At 42.3% G+C, this 21,311-nt stretch overlaps 1 protein-coding gene across 2 annotated transcripts in view; it reads left to right on the top strand.

Annotated features, from left to right (window-relative positions):
• Positions 1–21,311, top strand: part of ATP9B (ATPase phospholipid transporting 9B (putative)) — a 4,837,291-nt gene that overhangs the window by 4,018,489 nt on the left and 797,491 nt on the right. For both annotated transcript variants that reach the window (XM_044066988.1, XM_044066990.1), the window contains exon 18: positions 2,429–2,512. In XM_044066988.1, the coding sequence (XP_043922923.1) occupies positions 2,429–2,512 (84 nt within the window). The remainder of the gene's footprint in view (positions 1–2,428; positions 2,513–21,311) is intronic.

Here is a 21,311-nt window from a genome sequence, read left to right as displayed (position 1 = left end):
AGGGTTACAAAATCCCCTTAGTCCACACCCCTGTACAAACAACCAAGTCCCTTCCAGATGTTCCACCCGGTCTAAGGGAACAAGCAGTGCCAGAAATTTCAAAAGTGCTAGAAAAACGGGCCATCCAGCTAGTCCCAGCAGACCAGCAAGAAAAAGACAATGGACTGGAGACCCATTTTGGATCTCAGCAGGTTAAACAAGTCTGTTCAAAGATGGTCGCTCTTCAGTCCAGGGCAGAGGCTAGGAATATCGACCCCTTTACAGCCCCTGTCCATCATGTTCTAGATTTTTTAGCAGAGCTCTTTCAAGCTGGTTCCTTGTCTGCCACCATTAGGGTCCAATTAGCTGCTATCGCAAATTTCCACGCTGGCCTGTCAGAAACCAGCATCATGTCCCACAAACTTTGCAAGGCCTTTCTTAAAGGAACTATTTTGCTTAGGCCCCCGGTCAGAGATCCCCGCCTCCGTGGGACTTAAACTTGATATTAGCTTCCTTGATTCTCCCCCCTTTTGCACCTGCGGCTTCCTGTTCCTTAAAATTGCTCTCCTGGAAGTCTCTCTTTTTAGTGGCCATCACCTCAGCTAGGAGAGTTTTGGAACTTCAAGCCCTCTGTATTCATCCTCCTTACCTTGTGTTTCATAAGGATAGAGTTTCACTCAGGACTAATCCTTCGTTTCTGCCCAAGATACCTTCCGAAACAAACCTGAATCAGTCTATTGATCTACCTGTCTTTTTTCCTAACTATTCGAACAAAGCTGAACAAAAGTTACAACAATTGGACGTTCATAGGCAATTACGTTTTTATTTGGATAGGACTAAGCAAACAAGAAAATCAGACCAACTCTTCCTGTCCTATACTGAGGGCAAACAAGGCCTGCCAGTTTCTAAAGTAACCTTATCCAGGTGGTTGTCCTTTATTATTACTTTGATTTATCAGCTGAGACATAAAGAACTCCCTACTAAACCTAAAGGTCATTCCACCAGAGCGTTAGCTACTTTGGTAGCTTTTCAAGCAAGACTACCAATGGAATCTATTTGTGCTGCAGCCACATGGGCCACTCCTCATACTTTCATTTCACATTATAAGTTGGATATGGCCTCTAGGAGTATAGCTGATTTTGGTTCCACTGTGCTCAAGAGTCTGTTCCGATGAGCCACCCAAGACTAAGGTGCTAGGGATGCTGTCCCAACCAGCAAGAATGAAGGCGAGAGAGACAACTTAACATTAAGAAGTTATGTACCTACCATGAAGTTCCATGTTAGTTGTTTTCTTCTCGCCTTCTTTCTTGCGTCCCACCCTCCATCCCCATAGCATGGACAGACTGAGAAGAGTCCCTTTTTGAGGCCTTCTTCCTCTGGCTGAGTCTTATCTGGGTTACGTCCTCCTCTGTTTTAGTACTGTAGGTAAACCTTGTAGTTTGGACAGGTGTCCTTGAAATTTTTCTATGGTGTTAGATCTGCCAAACGAGATCTGGGTATCTAGCGCCAAGCATTGTGGGATATGGGGAGGCCTTGAGCCAGTAAATAGCTCTCCAGCTTTAGTAGATGGCCGAGTCGGAGCTGAGGATCGGCTCTGAACCCAACCAGCAAGAAAGAAGGCAAGAAGAAGACAACTAACATGGAATGTTATGGTAGGTACATAACTTCTTAATCTGACTTACCTAGACACACATTGTAAGGTCTTGTTAAGTCTAATTCTTTTGTCTTCCAAAAAAAAAAAAATAGAAAATGGAAATTAAAGTCTAAACCAACTGTATTTGAAGTACTGAGTATTATAAAAGAGATAAAGGAACGGGAAGAAGGATCTTCAGAAAAGGGAAGGAGCAGATTACATAGAAATAAATAGAAATTTTGAGAACAATTCATGTAGAATGTTTAGGTGGAGAAGGAGGAGTTTTAAAGGATGGCAGGAATTCAGCAGTTGAAGTAATGTTGGACCGATAGTAATTACAAAAAAGAAACTGTATGTGCTGTATAATGTATGTAAATGGAAAAATGTTAATGTAATTTGCTTTATTTTCTGTTAATGTATGTTTGCATATATCTTAAGTGATAATTTATTAAAGGTGTTAAAAAAAATTTAAAAAGATTTGAGGATACCTAAAACTTTTTCTGTGTGTACATTCAGTACTCTATTATTGCTACTGATTAGCATGTTTTGTTGCATGTGATTTAAACACCTGTTAATGAAAATAAAAATGTAACTAGTGCAGTTTTTTACTACCCTTATATACTCTTTCCAGTATGAAAGCCTTAAATGCAGTATTATTGCTAACTTTAAGAGCATTATATTTGATTTTATGTCAGGCTGTGTTTAAAAAGATTCAGTTTGTCAATCCCACTTGTGATAAAAATGAATCAGGGATAAGTAAGTCAGTAACTATGTGCTTGTGTTTTGATCTGTATGGTTTTCTTTTCTTTCTAATAGTGTGGGAATATGGCACGAGAAGGACTTCGTACTTTGGTGGTTGCAAAAAAGTCACTAACAGAAGAACATTATCAAGATTTTGAGGTATAATAAAAACTAGAATTTGTTTGGCATCAGTAGTTGACAAAGAAAGTTATTTTTAATTGCTTATATGAAAATTATGTAGGCTCTGTGAAGGCAAACATTTATTGAAAAATACCTTCTGTGTTGCTTTTTCAGTTTTGAAAATAAAATATCAAAACCATGCATTTAGAGGAAAGGTCAAGTTTGGCAGCTACCAATGTTTAAAATTCTTCATTTCATTATGCATTTCCACACTTTTGTAATTTCTCCAAGTCTTTTGGGTTTCTAACACCATGATGGGAATGAACCCCATTCCTAAGTCAAAGTACGATTAAAGTTCATGAAATTTGTATTCTTTCAATCTTTAATGTCACCCAGAAATGCTCTTCGCAGCACCTGCAATGTATCCTGTAATGACGACTCCTGCAATTCGTATGGAGTTACATGTATTGGTAACTTATCTAAATAAGATTGTAGATTCTTTTTCATAAGACCCCGTTGCTCCTACTATTATTGGAACTGTCTGGGTATCTTTTTTCCACATTGCTCTAGTTTCTGCCTGCAAATCCTGATATTTTATGACTTTGTCTGTCTCTGTATGCAAGACACTGTAGTCACTGGTTGTAGCAATTTCAATAATCAATGCTACTTTTGTCTTCTTTTCATGGACCACTAAAACTGATGTCTTTTGGCTTTTCCCGGTTAGGGGTTGCCACAGTGGAACTCCGGTCTGCTAATGATTTTTACGGTGCCAAGTAGCCAGCCTGATGCCCAACCTTCAAAGAAGGCACACCCATTCACGCACACACCTACCTGCATGTCTTTAAATGTCACTCAACCACGGGGAGGACATACCAACTCCACACAGAAGGTGCTCCATCTGAGAATCGAACTGGAGAACCTCTTACTGTGAGGCGACAACACTAACCGCTACACCACCGTGGCCTGATATCTGGTTTTCTCTCATCTGTCTTTTGGACTGTTGGTAATGGGTGATCACATGTGATGTAGACTTCATAATTTTCTATGATGCTGTGTGGCTCATGTTTCCACTGTTTTTCAGCCACTTCAGTACCATAATGTTTGCACAATTCCCAGTGCAACATTCTTGCCTCTTTATTATGTCTTTCAGTATACAGTCCTTCTGCCATTATTATGTCACAACCAGCAACAAGGTGCGAGAGTGTTTGCAATTCTGTTTTACAAAACCTACATTTGTCTGTTTCTCCCACATGTTCAATGGACTTTGTAAACCAACATGTAAGTAGCCCACTATCCTGGGCCGCCAATATTAACCTTTCATTTTTTGGTTTGAACTCTCCTCTCCTTAACCATTCCTGCTTTTAACCCTGGTCAAGATGAAGTTCTTCCAGGAGTTTTCTATACTTAACAACTATATTTATGTATTTTCCACATTTTTTTACCCTCTCATCTGATTCGTCACCTTATATTCTTTCTTTTGTTTTTTTGGCACATTCAGTTGCTGCCTGATTTTTATCTGCTTCTGGTTTCCCACTTGATGCCGATATGCTTCTGCTAGACTAAAGAGGGAAGTCATCTTAGATTTATTCTCCTCATGTTTCAAAACTTTCACTACATTTGGGTCTTGTGAGGTCAGCAGATGCATGGGTAATTTAGTGAACTATTCAATTCTGGTGAAGTCCTGCTTTGAGAGGACGAAAGTGCTCAATTTTAAATGTGAATTATAATAAAATACGTTTTAAACTTTAACTTGCAGTCATCCTTATCTGTGGTTGCTGTATGATATTGACTTTGTGGTTTTAGTTGTCTTTTTCAATATCGGAAATCAGTTTTTTATTTATTAGAAGTCAGTAGATATGTATGCAGTCCCACGATTGCAGATCTATACATGTAATCAATTTCAATGAGGCCCATACTTCCTTCGGAATGGGGAATGTATAATCTTGGCATGCACTGATTTTTATAAATCATTTGATGAGCATGAAGCATCCTTCTTGTTTTCCTGTCTAATGTATCCAACACCTTTTGTGGCCAGTCAGTCACTCCAAAACTGTAAGTTAGGACAGGAAGAGCAAATTAGTTTATAGCTTGAATTTTGTTCCTAGATGTCTACACTGTTTTCAGAATTAAATTAAGTCTTTTAAAACATTCCTTTCTAAGTTTTATTTGCATTTGTTCATGTTTTATTGTTGATCCTTCATCACTTCCCAAGTATTTATACACTCTCTCTTACTCAAATTCTTTTATATCACATTCTTGCCCCAAACTGATGTTTTGTTGGTGCTGCAGCTTTCCTGCTTTAAAGTTGCTTTTGCACATTTATCAAGACCAAATAACATTCTTATATCATCTGAAAAAGTTTTGACTACTTGCAGTTATGCTTTCAGTTCCTCACCTGATGAGCTATACAGTCTTAAATCATCAACAAAGAGAAGAGGAGAAGAAATCTCTTGCACTTTGTTGTTTTCTAGGACCCAAATTATAGCCATGGCCTAATCTGTTAAGTAGATAGCTTAATGGGTTATGGGCAAGACAGAGTAGCAGTGCTGACAGGAAGTCACCCTGGAGTATCCCCCTTTAACTTTTTATCTCTGGAATAATAATTTGTCCTTTATCGTGGCTTAATTGCAAAGTGGTTTGCCACTGTTTCATGGTCACTAATGTAATCAATAGTGTACAGTGTATCTTAAGTACTCTTTTATCCTTGAATGTAGGTTACTGTCAAATGCTTTTTTGTAGTCAATCCATGCTGTACTTAGATTCTTCCCCTTTTTACACTTCTCTGCTATGGCTTTATTTAACAACAAATGATCCTTTGTTCCATATGACTTTCTTTTATTGCCCTTTTGTTCTAGTGCCATAATTGGATTTTCTTCTAAATGACTATAAACTCTGTCAGCATCAGTTCTGGTGTATATTTTATATGTCATCAGGAGGCAAGTTATTGGTCTATAATTTTTAGGGTAGTTTGCAGGTTCACTCTTAAGTAGGAGCATTGCTTTTCCTGTTGTTAACCAGGCTGATGTCTGTTTGGGGTGAGCATATTAATAGATGTGTAGTTGTTAAATCTTGCCGTTCATTCTCACTGATGGGTTCGGAGCCGATCCTCTGCTCCAACATGGCTGATAGCAAAGCTCAAGGTTTGCCAGTAGCTCAAGACCAAGCCCCTTATCCCTCAGTGCACTGCTGGAATTACCTCAGATCTAGTTTGCCGTGGCAAGAGAGATCTCGGTGATCCAGCTAGCTTGGACCGTTTGTGGAAAAAAATAGCAAGTTTTTGATAAAAATCTTCTTTTTTTCTCTTAGATATTTTCATATAGACAGTTTGAGTGTTAGTGTTAAAATTTTAATAATAGAATCAGTAGTTTCTGATAGTTAGTGCCCTGTTGGCTTAGTTGTTTTGTGTGGGCCTTTTAGCCCTATTTAGAGTTAATAATCTCTATTTTCTTCTAGTCACGTTTTTTTCTCAGTGGGCCCTGTTTAGCCCTGTATTTGTAAAATTATAGTTTAACTCTGTCATAGATAGCGCCCGGTTTGGGCTTAGTTGCTTTCCTTAGTTAGTGTGGGTCTTTACAAGGAAAGGAAGGACTTCACTCCATTAGTTTCAGTATACTGTTTTTGTATTCTACTGTTTACTATGTCGGATGACAAGGAAAAGTCCCATCCTAAATCGGGATTCAAGAAATGCCTAGATTGTGGGCAGAAAATGTCTGTCACTGACGAACACATTCAATGTGTTTACTGTCCGGGGGCTAAACACCTCCAAGACACTTGCAGCATTTGCCATTCCTTTTCTTCAAGAGTCCTCTTGGAGAGAAGAAGGAAGCTAATTAACAGGGGATTACTGCAGCATTCCTTTTTTGAGGTGTTGAGTAGCCAGGAAGGTGCTAGCATGTCTTCCAAATCTTCAAAATCTTCGTATCCCAAAGTTGCAAAAAAGGCAAGAACTTCAGAGGGAGGGTCATCGGTTCCACAGACCTCAGAACCGAGTGTCCCTTTGATTCGGAGCCAGCTCCCAGTCTTGGAGCCAGTCTCTGAGGTTCCCTCTTCTCCTCTGCTCCAGTCAGCACCTTCGGTGCATTAATCTAAGTCTTCAGTCAGCCTTTCAGATTTGGACATGGATCGGCTAGTGCAGAAACTTTTACAGGCACCAGGACTTGCCTAATTGTTGTCGGCCCCGACCAGCTCATCGGTCCCAAAGACCATTGAACCGGATTTGTCTACTCCTCCTCTGAGCCGTACTGGACTCTCGAAGCCGAAGGAACCCGAACCAATGATTGTCGAACCCTTGGAACCGATACCCACACCGGTCTTATTGGCTCCATCTACTCGGATGTCCTCGGTGCCGACCGAGGACTCTAGGAGCCGACGCTCTCCCATCGGGTCCGGGGAGGATAGTCAGACCGATTTGTCAGTGCTGACTCTTCCTTTCAGGGCTTTGGCTCGGATGAGCTCAGCTCCTACCTTGGTCTCGAAGCCCATGATTTCAGTGCTGGAGGATCGGACGGTCCTTTCGGGTCCGTCTACCCTTTCTCATCGGAGCCATGGCACCTTCGATGCTATGAGGAGAGTCCTGTCTCCCAAGACAATGTCAGCATCGGTTCGGCCTTCCCTCTCCCCTCAAGCTCCTGTGTCTTCTTCTTCGTCTACTGGTCCCCCTAAGCGTAGAGACCCTGAGCCTCAAGTACCTCCACAGGGCATCCCCTGCTCTTCTGAGACCTCCCCAGATCCCCCCACTGAGTAAGTGCCCAGGAAGAGACTCTGCAAGAGGAGGCACTTAGACTCCCCACAGGAGTCCTTGACATCTGACACGGACTTGGATGAGTCAGAATGGTCCCCCTCGATCCCCCTCTGAGGATATCTCCTTTGCGGAGATATTAGAGATCCTTAGTCAGAGGGGCGATTGGCAGTCCAAGACCCCTTCTTGGGTGTCTCTGCCTTACGACGAGCTCATGGAACTGATCTCTCATAAGGCATGGGAGTCACCGGAGGCCATGGAACCTGTCCCTCGCAAGCCAAATAAATTCATGTCTGCCCCAGTGGACAAGCCATTTTTGACCAAGGGAGTGCCTGTTGATGCCATGGTGGTAGCTGCAGCTACCAAAAAGAAGTGTCTGAAACATCCGCATCTATCCATCCTCCTAACAGATATTCTAGGATCATGGATAGATATGGGAAATGCATGTTTAGTTCAGCGACTTTTTCTCTGCGATCACTGAACTACTTAACCCATTTTACGAGACTACAAAGAGATCTCCTGAAAGAGCTAGGAGATACTCTCCAGGGTACGGTAGCTGCAGGGGTTGCCGACAAAGTCAATGCAGAGCTCGCTACCCTAAACTCAGTTGTAAACTTGTCCATGCGTCTCATATCTTATGCAGTTGATGGTTCGAGTAGAGCCACTAGTTCGGGCATTGCTGTCCGAAGACAAGCCTGGATGCATCTCTGTTCCTTTGTGGAACCCTTTAAGTCTTCCTTTATCAACACCTCATTCGAATGCTCATCACTGTTTGGGCCTAAAGTAAAGGAAACTTTAACTAGGTGTGAGCAGGAAGGCAAGACCTTATCTGCCGTTGGAGTCTGTTTTTCTACCCCTACTCGTCCCTACCCCAAGGGCCCTAGGGGAGGGAAAATGTGGTTCCGAAAAGCACAGAGAACTTTCAGGATACACATGGAGAAACCCCCTCTAGAGGCAGAGGAGGGGGTTATAATGGAAGACACTGCCCCCGGGCAGAGGGGATCCACAGCAACAGGGTGACAGGGGTCAGTTCTCTGGTCAAACCTACCAGCGCCCCTGAAAGGGGGCCCGGCTGTTCGGCTCTGGAGGCAGTCGGGGGTCGCTTGTCTTTGTACTCAGAAGCCTTGCTAAACATAACATCAGATACATGGGTACAAAGCATCATTTCCAGAGGATATTTCATACCGTTCTCTACCCCTCCCATTCCTGTAAACAGAATCACAGATGTCCCACCCAGTCTCAGGGAACAAGCAATTGTAGAGGTCCACAAATTGCTAGAAAAAAAGAGTCATCCAACCAGTCCCAGCAGACCAAGTTGGATTCGGAACTTACTCAAGATTCTTTTTGGTACCAAAGAAAACAGGGGACTGGAGACCTATCTTGGACCTCAGCAGACTCAACCAGTTCATAAAGAAAGAGAAGTTCCGAATGGTCACGCCTCAGTCCATTCTTCCCTTCCTAGGGAAAGGCGATTGGATGTGCTCCATAGTTCTCAAGGACGCATACTATCACTTAAAGATGAACAGATGCTCCAGAGATCACCTGCGTTTCCAGCTGGGAGCCAACCATTACCAGTTTCAAGCCCTGCTCTTTGGTCTCACTACAGCCCCCAGAGTGTTCACCAAATGCATGGCTGTGGTCACGGCTCACCTGAGGCGTCTAGGATTCCAGGTGTTTCCATACCTAGATGATGGCTCCTCACCGCTACCACCAGGCATCAATTGACTCAGGCAACACAATACACTCTGACACTCTGCCATCAATTAGGCATTACAATCAACTTCGAAAAGTCTGCCTTATCGCCATCGCAGCATACCGTTTTTATAGGAGCAGAGCTAGATACCTCAACTACCACTCTACGTCTTCCAATCGAAAGAGTCTCACTTCTCCGCCAACACGTCAGCTCACTGGTGTCAAAGAACAAAGCTACAGCAGCAGAGGTCTTGAAGGTGCTAGGTTTGATGGCGGCAACAATCCTGGGTATACCAATCGCAAGGATGCATATGCGAATTCTTCAATGGCTCCTCTTTGCTCAGTGGTCTTACCACAAACTACCAATGCACCACATGATTCTCATCACGGATTTTTGCAAGAGAGACCTTCGGTGATGCTTGCCGTCTCTTCATGTCACAATCGAAAGACCCTTTGCCCCCCCCCCAGTAGCCACTGTGACCACGGACGCTTCCCTGATAGGGTGAGGGGGGCATTTTCAGGGAAAGACTGCCCAAGGCACATGGACGGATCAAGAGTCACATCTGCATATCAATGTTCTAGAGTTGAGAGCAGTACGTCTTGCATTGCAGTACTTTCAGGACTCTATTCCTCTAGGAACTATTGCAATTCAGACGGACAACGTGTCAGTAATCTGGTACTTGAACAAGCAAGGTGGAACCAAGTCTTACCTCCTTTGTCGAGAAGCCCTCAGGGTCTGGCAATGGGCTGTGTTTTCCCAGCGTTTTCTGTTAGCAATGCACATCCCGGGGAAATCCAACGTGATAGAGGACAAGCTAAGCAGGGCGATATTGCTCCCTCACAAGTGGTCTCTCAAACAACAGGTTGCGGAGTTGATTTTCCACAAATGGGGCCAGCCTTGCTGCGACCTCTTTGCCAGCCACATCAATTCAAAATGCAGAAGCTACTTTGCCCTAATACCACCTCCGGGACATCATCCGAGAGATGCACTCTTACACGATTGGCCCCTGGGTCTCCTTTAAGCATTCCCACCCTTCCCATTGATACCCAATTTTTTACAGAAAGCAAAATCGCTGGGAAGGACTGTTATCCTCATAGCCCCCTACTGACCTCAACAGATTTGGTTCCCGTTTCTCCACCATCACCTGTTGGATGATCCATGCATCCTGGACCCAGTTCCGGAACTTCTGACACACCCATCAGGGGACCTCCATCCTTCTCTGCAGTCCCTGAAACTGACTGCTTGGCTAATCCACTTCCCCTAATTGCCAGGCGTCATTCGATTTCAGAAGATACAAGACAAATTCTCTTGTCTTCTCACAAGCCATCCACCAGGAAATTATACTGCAGTAAGTGGAAAAGGTTCTCAGTTTGGGCCAACACACAGAAAATTGATCCTTTCCGAGCTCTGCTATCATCCATTTTAGAATTTTTGGCAAAGATTTTTAAGGAAGGGGCAGCAGCTGCTACAGTTCGAGTCCAGTTAGCTGCCATCTCATATTTCCACCTTGGATTTGGTGGCTCGAATGTTATGGGCCATAAGTTATCTAAAACTTTTCTTAAAGGTGTTCTTCACATAAGACCTCCTGTCAAAATTCCTTATTCTCCCTGGAATTTGAACTTTATGCTGTCTCAAATTATTCTCCCCCCTTTTGAACCAGCATCTTCTTGAGATCTCAAATATTTATCCTGGAAAACTATTTTTCTAGTGGCCATTACTTATGCCCACAGTGTGTCAGAACTCCAAGCATTATCTGTCAGACCACCTTACATGATTTTCCATGCTGATAGACTATCTCTCAGAACAAACCCCTCATTTTTGCCTAAAGTCTGTTCTGAATCCAGTATCAGTCAGGTCACTTGAGCTGCCAGTCTTTTTCCCAACCACTGTACAAAATTGGAATACATGCTGCACAAACTTGATGTACACAGACAGCTCAGATTTTATCTTGACAGAACTAAGGATATTAGAAAATCAGATCAACTTTTTGTATCCTTTTCAGAAGCCAGAAAAGGTAATCCAGTGGCTAAAACAACTTTATCTAAATGGTAGTCAGATTGTATATCCTTTGTTTATGCGAATGCTAGCATGCCATTGACACACAAACCTAAGGCTCATTCTACCAGAGCCGTTTCTACGTCTTCTGACTTTCAAGATAAATTGCCCCTTGACAATATTTGCGCTGCAGCCACTTGGTCTAAGCCTCATACCTTTATCACACATTACAAAGTAGATAAGGCTTCCAGGGACAGGTCTTCCTTTGATTCCACAGTACTGAAAAACGTACTTCCATGAGCCACCCAAGATTGAGGGTGCTAGGGACGCTACCCATCAGTGAGAATAAACGGCGAGATTTAACAACTTCGCATAAAGAAGTTATGTACTTACCATAACGTTCCATGTGAGTTGTTTATCTCGCCTTTATTCTCACGTCCCTTACTCCTTCTCCCTCCTGGCTGACAGTTGACTTAGAGGCTGGTACCATCTTGGTTATTCAATACTTCTTCTTCCCTTTCGGGAAGTGTAGAAATAAATAAAAGAGTATATATACTCGCAGCAAACAAGATCTGAGGTAATTCCAGCAGTGCATTGTGGGATAAGGGGCTTGGTCTCGAGCTACTGGCAAACCTTGAGCTTTGCTATCGGCCTCGGCTCCGAACCTATCAGCGAGAATAAAGAGATAAACAACTCACATGGAACGTTATGGTAAGTACATAACTTCTTTTTCTTACTCATGGCTAAATCTTCATGCAAAAATGTTAATACTTTTAGCTAGAAGCTACTGCATCTGAGCCTGGGGTTTTCCATTTGGAGGCTTTTCTTAACTTTGTTTCGATCTCTCTGGCTGTTACTTCATCCCATTTCATATCCTGAACTTTTAAACTTCTTATTCTTTCTTTTACTTTTTTCTGTCCATTTAGTGTATTTGTTATGTTCCACAGGATCTTCATAAATACTTCTACAAATGTATCTATTTCTTCTTTTTTTGGAGGTGTTTCAATTCCTTTTGCCTTGTTTCCCAATTCTCTATAAATGTTTTTGGGTCATCAATAAATTGCTTATTTTGTAGATGTTCATCGTGTTACCCTGCTGCAGTCATCACACTTGGGTTATCCTGTCGTCAGGCGGTCCCGCAGTCGTCCGGAATTCCAAAGTCTTGGTCCGGCGTCGGTTGCTTTCGCCTCTTCCCTGACGTCAGTGCGCCAGGGGTATATATAATGCAACCGACGCCATTTTCTTCAGTCTTTCTTGCCACGCGGTGCCCGAAGCAGAAGCAGTTCGCAAGTGCCGGTCAGCCAACTCCTGAGATTTTCGAATTCGAATTTCAGACCAAAGTCTTCTATAAAGCCAAGTACCCCGTTGGGGAAAATTTTCTTGCCTCAGACCGATGTCAGAAAAAGTTAACAACTGTATTTCTTGTGGGAAGCAAATACCTCATAAGGATTTTCATTCTTATTGCATATCTTGCCTAGGCCCAGACCACGACGTCACTACTTGTCGGTTTTGTGCTAGGTTTAATAAGCGTACTATTAAAAGACGCTTTGATTTCGCACGACACTACTTCGGTAGGAAATTTAACTACACCATGTTGTCGGAGCAACCGACTACCGGCGTGCACAAAAAACGCAAGGATAAGGACAGACAGCCCAGGCCTAAGCCAGATTCTGAGGCCTCGGCTGATCCGGTCTCTGGTCCTCAGTGAGGCTCCGACGCAGCCCCTGACTACCGCAAATCTGGAACCCGAGACCGCTACGGAACTTTTGGCAGAATGCACCAGGCCGACGCAGCCATTTAGTTCAGGCCCATCCGACGACATTGCTACAAAAGACGTCGGTGCTGCAGAAACGCCATTGGTTTCTGAAGGCGTTTTCAGACCGACGACTCTCACCATTAAAATGTTTTCTAAGTCAAAGACTCCTACTAAATCTAAAAGGACTGCACTTCAGTCTCCTGTTCAAGGCCCTATGCCTAAGAAACAGATGCTCAAAATGGCTGAAGATTTGATTTCTCTAATCAGGGGTTCCCAGCCCCCTCCTGACAAAAGGCCTAGACAAGAGGAAGATTATGCATCCTCTGAACAAGTGTCCATTTCTTCAGACTCCTCTTAGGACCAAGATTACTCCTTCTCTCCTTATGAAGATTCTGATGCTGAGGACTCTATTCCCTCAGCTTCTCCTCCTAAAGACTACTCCTTTGGGGAAACTTTACACACTATGAGGGAACATTTTCACTGGGAAGGTCAGGATTACTCTGACTCGAAGAAAAGGCTCAGAGAGTTTCTTTTACTCCCCCAACACAGACCACTAGCCATCCCACCAGTTTTGGACATTGTGGATGATGTTTATTTAGAATCCAGTTTCAACCCAGACTGTCTACCTCTTGCTCCGGCAAAGCCTGACAGATACTATAGAGTGCCTGATTCCCACAAATTTCTTTACAAAAGCCCTGTAGCTGACCCAGAGACTATCTCCCAGGGTCCCAAGGGGGCTAAGGCTTCTATGGCTAAAAACCCAGTACCTTCTGAGAGGGATTCCAGAGCACTAGACAGGTGGGGGAAAAAGGTTTACACCTCAGCCATACTAGCTATGAGGGCACTGAATTGCCAGTTTCACATGCTTAACTGTCAGCAATTCATAATCTCTCAGTTAAAGCAAAGAATAACCACTCTCCCTCAACAATCTGAATTGAAAGAAGTACAGGATCTGTTGCACACCACTGAGCAGGTGGGCAAACATACCTTACAATGTGGGTTTGATTCTTTGGAGGCCTCCTGCAGAGCAGCTGTCACTGGGTCTGTTATACGCAGGCATGCTTGGTTAAAGGAACAAAACTCTGCCTGATCATGTTAAAGCAAAACTACTGGATGCTCCCTTACAGCAGGATGTTCTTTTTGGAGTTAAAGCAGAAGAAGTTTTAAAGAAAATGGAGGATAAGGCAAAATCTATGCAGACAGTCAAAGATTTCCTACAGGTACAACCCCCTCGCTTCAGCAGAAACTGGCCAACAAAAAATTGGTCCTTTCCAGCTACTGACGGACCACAGAGGGGTAAATACAGATGCCCAAGGGGCAGAGGACAACCACAAGCCCAGTATAAACCTCGCCAATGGGGCACTACAACACAGAAGGGAGGAGAAGACAGGTCTCAATCCACCAGAAGGCAAACTCAATGACTTGCACCTCATCTGGCCAAGCAATACTCTCTTGGCAGCCCTTGGGGAAAACTCGCACTTTTTGCAGACAACTGGCACATTGTAACAAAGGACAAATGGGTCCTAGACATAATTTTACGAGGATACAGATTCCACTTTCACACCTTGCCAATGAAAAGAGGAATGCCAAATCTGCCACAAAATCAATGGGCAGAGGCACAAAAACAAATTACAGCTCTCATGGACATGAGAGCCATTCAACTGGTACCTACTCGAGAGCAAGGCCAATGATTTTACTCAAGACTCTTTCTAGTGCCCAGAAAGGACAATGCCTGGAGACCAATTCTGGACCTTTCAATTCTAAACACTTACTTACAAGTACCCAAATTCAAGATGCTAACACTACAGCAGCTACTTCCCATGTTGGGCAAGGAAGCATGGCTAGTAATGTTGGACCTCAAGGAGGCATACCTGCATGTCCCTATCAGACAAAGTTGCAGAAGATACCTCCGTTTCATTGCAGGTTCAACCCATTACCAATTCTCTGCACTGCCCTTTGGCTTATCTACTGCGCCCAGAGTCTTTACAAAATGCCTGGCACCAGTAATTGCATACTGCAGACAAAGAGGAATTCAAATATATCCATACCTGGACGACTGCCTCATCCAAGCAGAAGGCAAAGATATTCTCTTACATCATCTGGCCTTTGTAAAGCGTCTACTAAACTGCCTGGGGTACACAGTAAACGAAAAGAAGTCAAAATGAGTACCCTCACAAATAATGACATTCCTGGGTGCCAGCTTGAATACAATGGCCCAGAAGACTTATCTTACGCCAGACAAACAACTACAACTGACTCAATATTTCAAGACAATGGCAACAAAAACCCAATTAACTACAAGAAAAATTCTGCAGGCCTTGGGCTTCATGGCATCTTGCATACTAATAATACTATTTGCAAAGCTGCATATGAGGAAATTACAGTGGTACCTAAAAAGCGTATGGTCTCAACACAGCCACAGCTTGGACACAATGATATCTCTCATTCCCTGCCTACAACAGGAATTTCTATGGTGGTCACAGGCATGTCACCTCAACAAGGGTCAGCCTTTCACCTTGCCCCCATCCAGGCAGACTATCACAACAGATGCTTCAGATTACGCCTGGGGGACACACATGGCAGGACAATGCATTCAAGGCCTATGGACGGCAGATCAAAGAAATCTGCACATAAATCAAAAAGAGATGCTAGCAGTACAGAAAGCTCTGACAGCCTTCAAGGATCTACTACAGCCAGGACAACTTGCAATAAAGACGGACAACACCACAGTAATGTGGTACATAAACAAGGGGATACACATTCCTAACCTCTATGCAGGCAAGCAATGCTCTTATGGAACACAGCTCTGGCTTACCAAGTTCAGTTACAAGATCAATTCCTGCCAGGACAGAAAAACACATTGGCAGACGACCTCAGCAGAAACATCAAGGATCCTCAAGAGTGGAAACTGGATCCACAGATATTTGCAATGATAACTCAAAAATGGGGCCTTCCAGACATAGAGCTGTTTGCCAGTCCTCAAAACTATCAACTAACAAAATTTTGTACAAGGACATTTCACCATCAAGCTTGGAAAGTGGACGCACTCTCTTTCAGTTGGAAAAACCTGACAGTATATGCCTTCCCTCCATTGCCTCTCCTCACAAAGGTTCTTCTGAAAGTCAAAAAGGAGAGACCACGAATGATTTTCATAGCCCCAGACTGGCTACGCCAGCACTGGTACCCGCTATTGAGAAATATGGCTGATAGCCCACCATGGATATTGCCTCAAATCCCCCATTTGCTCACACAACAAAACAATCAGATTCTTCACAGCCAGCTCAAAACTTCAAATCTGGCTGCATGGCAAATCAACTAAACATCCAACCAGCTCCTCTTTCCCAAGCAGTTCTGGATGTTATTCTGGAAGCCAGAAGGCCAAGCACCAGGAAGGCTTATTCGGACAAATGGAAAAGGTTTTGTGCCTGGAACCAAGCTAAAGGCCAAGACACAATTCAGCCCCACATTCTACAGTATTTAGCTGAGATGTTGCACAAAGGACTTTCTTTTTCCTCCATTAAAATCCATGCTTCAGCTATTTCAGCTCACTACAACACGGATCCACCTTTATTTTCACATCCTCTTCTAAGGCAGTTCCTCAGAGGGGCAAAAAACATTAGACCACCCAGGAGAGCTCCTACACCAACATGGGACCTCAATTTTGTTCTGGAAAAACTAACGCTACCTCCCTTTGAACCAGTTTTCTCTGCAGATCTTCATTTCCTATCATGGAAGACTGCCCTGCTCCTAGCAATAACTTCAGCTAGAAGAGTCTCAGAGCTACAGGCACTAATGGCAGTGGAACCTTTCCTCATTTTTCATCAAGACAGAGTTTCTCTACGAAGTAATCCTTCCTTTATGCCTAAGGTGGTTTCCAGTGTGACTTTAAATCAGACCATCCACTTATCCACCTTCTTCCCAAATCCACAGAACAAAGGTGAGAGACTCCTGCATTCCTTGGACATTCACAGGCAACTTCGTTACTACTTGGACAAAACTAAGGCTTTCAGAAAATCTGACCAACTCTTTGTATCCTATGCTACAGCTTCTCAAGGGAAGGCTATATCAAAGCAAACCATTTCTAAATGGATAGGTCATTGCATACGTTTCTGCTATACCCATCATGGGAAACCAGTCCCTGCTAACATTAGGTCCCACTCTACCAGAGCAACAGCTACCTCTACAGCCTTTCTCAGGGGGGTTCCAACCAAGGAGATTTTAGAAGCTGCAACTTGGAGTTCAGTACACCATTTTACCAAACACTATCACTTGCCTCTTTACTCTAAGACCAGGGCGGGCTTCGCCACTGCAGTTCTGCAGGGCCTTATAGCCTCCACTAACCCTCTATGATACCTCCCCCCTTCCTTAGCTTTGGGATTCAACCCAAGTGTGATGACTGCAGCAGGGTAACACGATGAACATAGTACAGTTTTGTACCTACCATAAATGTAGATGTTCGAGTGTTCACCCTGCTGCAGTCCAGGTTACCCTCCCTCCATCCCCTCTGATCTACTGGCTAAATCTCTTCTATACCTTAGTGATGTATTTGCTTATAGCTGAAGGAATTTTGTGTTTGTGCAGAGGTTACTCCATTTGGTTCTAAATTTTGACCACCTTTTTGGGGGGCACCTGACATCTGGGGCAAGAAAAACTGAAGAAAATGGCGTTGGTTGCATTATATATACCCCTGGCGCATTGACGTCAGGGAAGAGGCAACAGCAACCGACGCCGGACCAAGACACTGGAATTCCGGCCGACTGCGGGACCGCCTGACGACAGGATAACCCAAGTGTGATGACTGCAGCAGGGTGAACACTCGAACATCTACATTTATGGTAGGTACAAAACTGTACTTTTTCATTTATATTTATCTGTGTATCTTCTACGTTTTTCTGCCTATGCTGATATTTTTAGTTTATTATTTGTGATAGTGCATGATGAATCCTGATCCGTTATAATACTACACATTGTTTTTATCACGTATGTCTCGCTTGAATATTTTTGTTGATCTGTTTCCTCTTCTATACACTTCTAACAGTGACACTTTTGTCAATTGCTTTATAGTTTTCTCTTTTCAGTACTTCCATGATGGTAATCGATTTCTCCCCTTCCTTTCCCTTACTACCCTGTGTTCTTGTGGAAGAATTTTATCTGTTATTAATTTAGCTGCACAGTAATGTATCCTGTTTACTTCTGTTATGTTTCATGGATCTGTATGGACAGTCCTAATTACTGTGTTCATTTTTTTTTGTCAAACTTCTTACTTTTTGGGTTTTATTGACCTTCTGCAATCTATTTCTTTCATTGAACTTAATATGGCTGTCTGTATTAAATCAAGCAACTCTTCTCTTAGCTTATTTTCTTCTTAGCTGGGGCACATTTTTTATTCTCCATTTCCTGCAGGAATTCTGTAGAAAGTTCTGTAACATCTTCCTGTGGCACATTCTCTTCAGTTTCAGCTTGTGTCATCCGTTGCTCTGTCGTATGAGAACTCACTGGCCCATCACTCAACATTGACTGTGTCAGAGTTGCAACAGTTTCCTGTTCTTTTCCTTGCTGTCCAACTTCAAGTGAATGTTTATACTGGTTTCCTGTCAAATGCACCAAAATATCTTCATATGACCACTGACCTGTTGCTTCCCATTCCACTGGTTTCTCCTTAATTTGGATCACCATTGCTCTATCCAACTGTGGTGTTTTCTGAGTTCGATTTTTTACACGGAATCCTTCACTTTGCAGGTACTCCATAAAACCTCAATTTATATTTCTTTAGCTTCTCTATTACTGATCTTCTTTTCTGCTTTTCCTCTTTGTCTTCTTATTTTTTGACTTGTAAAGTTTACCATATCTGGATTACTTTGCCTTTATTTCTCTTCAAATATCTTTGGTGCTGCTCTTTTTTCTTTTATTTTTTATTAGTTTTGCTTTCTCCTTTGCATAAGTATTACACAATATTAAATCTCTGTTTCTTTCCCATGTCCATATTTCTTCTTCAGATGTCTCCTGTTCTTTCTGTTTCTCGTTATGTTTGTGACTTGTTCCATCATCCTGTAATGTACCCTGTGTTAGACTTTCTACACCAAATCCTTTTTCTTAACTTCAGCTTCTGTTTTTTTAACTTCTGCTTTACTGATCTTCTTTTCTACATTCACTCTTTATATTTTTTATTGTGAAATTGTCCATGTCTAGATGCCTTTGCTTGTATTTCTCTTCAAATATCCTTGGAGCTGCCTTTTTTGTATTGATTAATTTGGCCTTCGACTTTCCATATATATTGCACCATAACAAATCTGTCTCTGTTTCCCATGTCCGTATTTCTTTTTTATACTTTTCAAAATCTGTTGGTTTTGTTGTTTATATTTTTGCACTTCCTCATATGCTTCTTTTTTCAGACAGATCAAATTTTCTTGGTTTGTATAATGTTTTTTCACAAATCTGTTGTATTAATGAACACACATTTTTATTTGAAGCTTCCGACAGTTTCTCTTGTGGAAGTAATTTGCTTTCCTCTTATTTCTCTCTTAATCATGTTGTATATCTTGTGTCTGGAAATGCTGGGCTTTTTTGTATAATAGTAACAATACATAATTTCTTATCCCCCCAATAGTCCACTCTCTCGTCTTTATGGCTCTTCTTTGGCCTATCAGTTTTTGTGTTTTTTTGTGGACTGCTACTTTCTTCTACTACAGGGAGGCCATTCTCCCCCTGGAGCTGGCCTGGCTTGGCATCGTTGTAGGAATGTTTCTGTATTTTGAGGATTCTGCACTGTCATTTTTTTCCAGTCCTGGCAGCAGTGCACCTACCAGGATTGGGCACTTTTTTATCCTGGGTCTTGTGCACCCAGCTGTCTTTTTTTAATGTTTGACATACATTTGTCCATGGTATATGCTATATAAAATACAGTCTATATATCAGTGTCATCTTGGTGAGATTTTGTGAGAAACAGGGTCCACCTCATGAAGGTACTCACCAAGACTTGATGATTAATTCAGTTTCAACAGTACTGCTCTCCTTTGCTTGCTGACTTATCATCTCTCCATTCAGACCCCAGTTACTATTCGTGTAGAGCAACATTTGTGCATATAGATGTTTTGTTTTTTTCCAAGTTAGATATTGTCTGCATCTGATGGTGTGAAGCTGACATATTTTACAGCGGTTGTGTACACACTTCTGCTGTGAACCAGATCCTTAGAGCTGTGCTGCATTCTTATCTTTATACAGTCCATCATAAAATACGTATCAACATAAAAAGTTATTGGAATTCATTGTATAAATTGCATATTAAGCTTGCCATCTCTTGGCTAGATCTTTTACAGCTTCTTCAATGTTTATCTGTATGGCAAGCATGCAGTACTTACAAACCGTCTCTTTCATCATATCATGCATTTTTCTCAAGGTTCATTAGATTTTTGGCTGCTTCACAACTTATGTATTCTTACTGTCATATTGACAGTTGCCATTCGCATTTTACATGCGCTTTCTTTCTTTGTAGGCTGTTTTTTCTGCCTTTGATAATGACTGAGACGTAAGCATGCCTACCTCAGTTATCTTGCTTAACCACCAGATATGAAACCTGCCAGAGGAGCTTGCTCTCATTAACTTAAATAACAGTAGGCAAGTCAACAGTAACTTGCAGCACTGTATTGAACTTATACCCCACATGTGTTTTGTATTTCATGGCTGTTATCGTGCTGGATAATGCTTTAAGTTAAATAGAAAGTTTTTTTCTTGGGTGCCTTACAGTGCAAAGCAAGGACAATTATAGTGGAACCACATAAAATTGTGCTTGTGGATGAGGTGTGTAACCTTACCTTGCATAGAGAAGTGAAGTAACTGAGACATTATGTAAAGATATTCAGTATTACACCACAACTTTTTTGGCAGCCATTCATTATCCTACACACTTTGAATACTATTAGTATGATATTATGCCACCTAGGTAGGCACGAAATTCCATAATCTTCACTCCATCTCATTAAAGTAGTATTTCAGTATGTCTGAATTAGAAATCTACCACTGAAATCTTACACTTTTCCTTTCCTTTTCTGCTAATTTACCTTACAATTGTCAAACTTTTCATGCCAGCTCTGTGACATAGAGTGACAAAAGCCTTTAGTCAGTCCAAATGGCCCAGGTTTGATTAACAGCATAAGAGATGTGGGAGGCGGCTGTAAGAGGGGATAGTAATGATGAAGCTTGCTTGCTATATCTGTCTGTGGGGAGTGAGGAAGATGGCATTGTCTCATGAGTTACTGTGACTATATTACTAATTAGCTTGTTGAATACAGAACTGCTAGCGTTCCAACGCTGTTATTTGGTATCATTGTAGACTACATGTTACCAGTCCGCACTATCTGGTCAGGATAATACTGACGCAACTGCTGCTTTACTGCTAAACCAAATAACTGCTGTGTAGCATAGTAGAGTAGCTGGGAAACTGTTTGTTGACTTAAAATATAGTAACTCATAGCTTTGCTTGATTGTTGCTGTACGACCTATGATTTAGCTGCTGTTTTAACTCAAGGACTTTTTTAAACAAATGTGCCAGTTTTGTGATTTATAATGCTCTGTGGATGACTATACATTTATGCACATTTAAAACTTTGCATTCTGTAAACGGATGTATCTCCTAGTTAGCACATGCGCTAACACTTGT

The sequence above is a fragment of the Protopterus annectens genome, chromosome 3.part1, assembly GCF_019279795.1.
Source record: "Protopterus annectens isolate FY-2018-M chromosome 3.part1, PAN1.0, whole genome shotgun sequence".
NCBI classification, from domain to species: domain Eukaryota; kingdom Metazoa; phylum Chordata; order Ceratodontiformes; family Protopteridae; genus Protopterus; species Protopterus annectens.
Note: the sequence above shows the minus strand (reverse complement) of the source record. Positions and strands in the feature narration are given on the sequence as shown.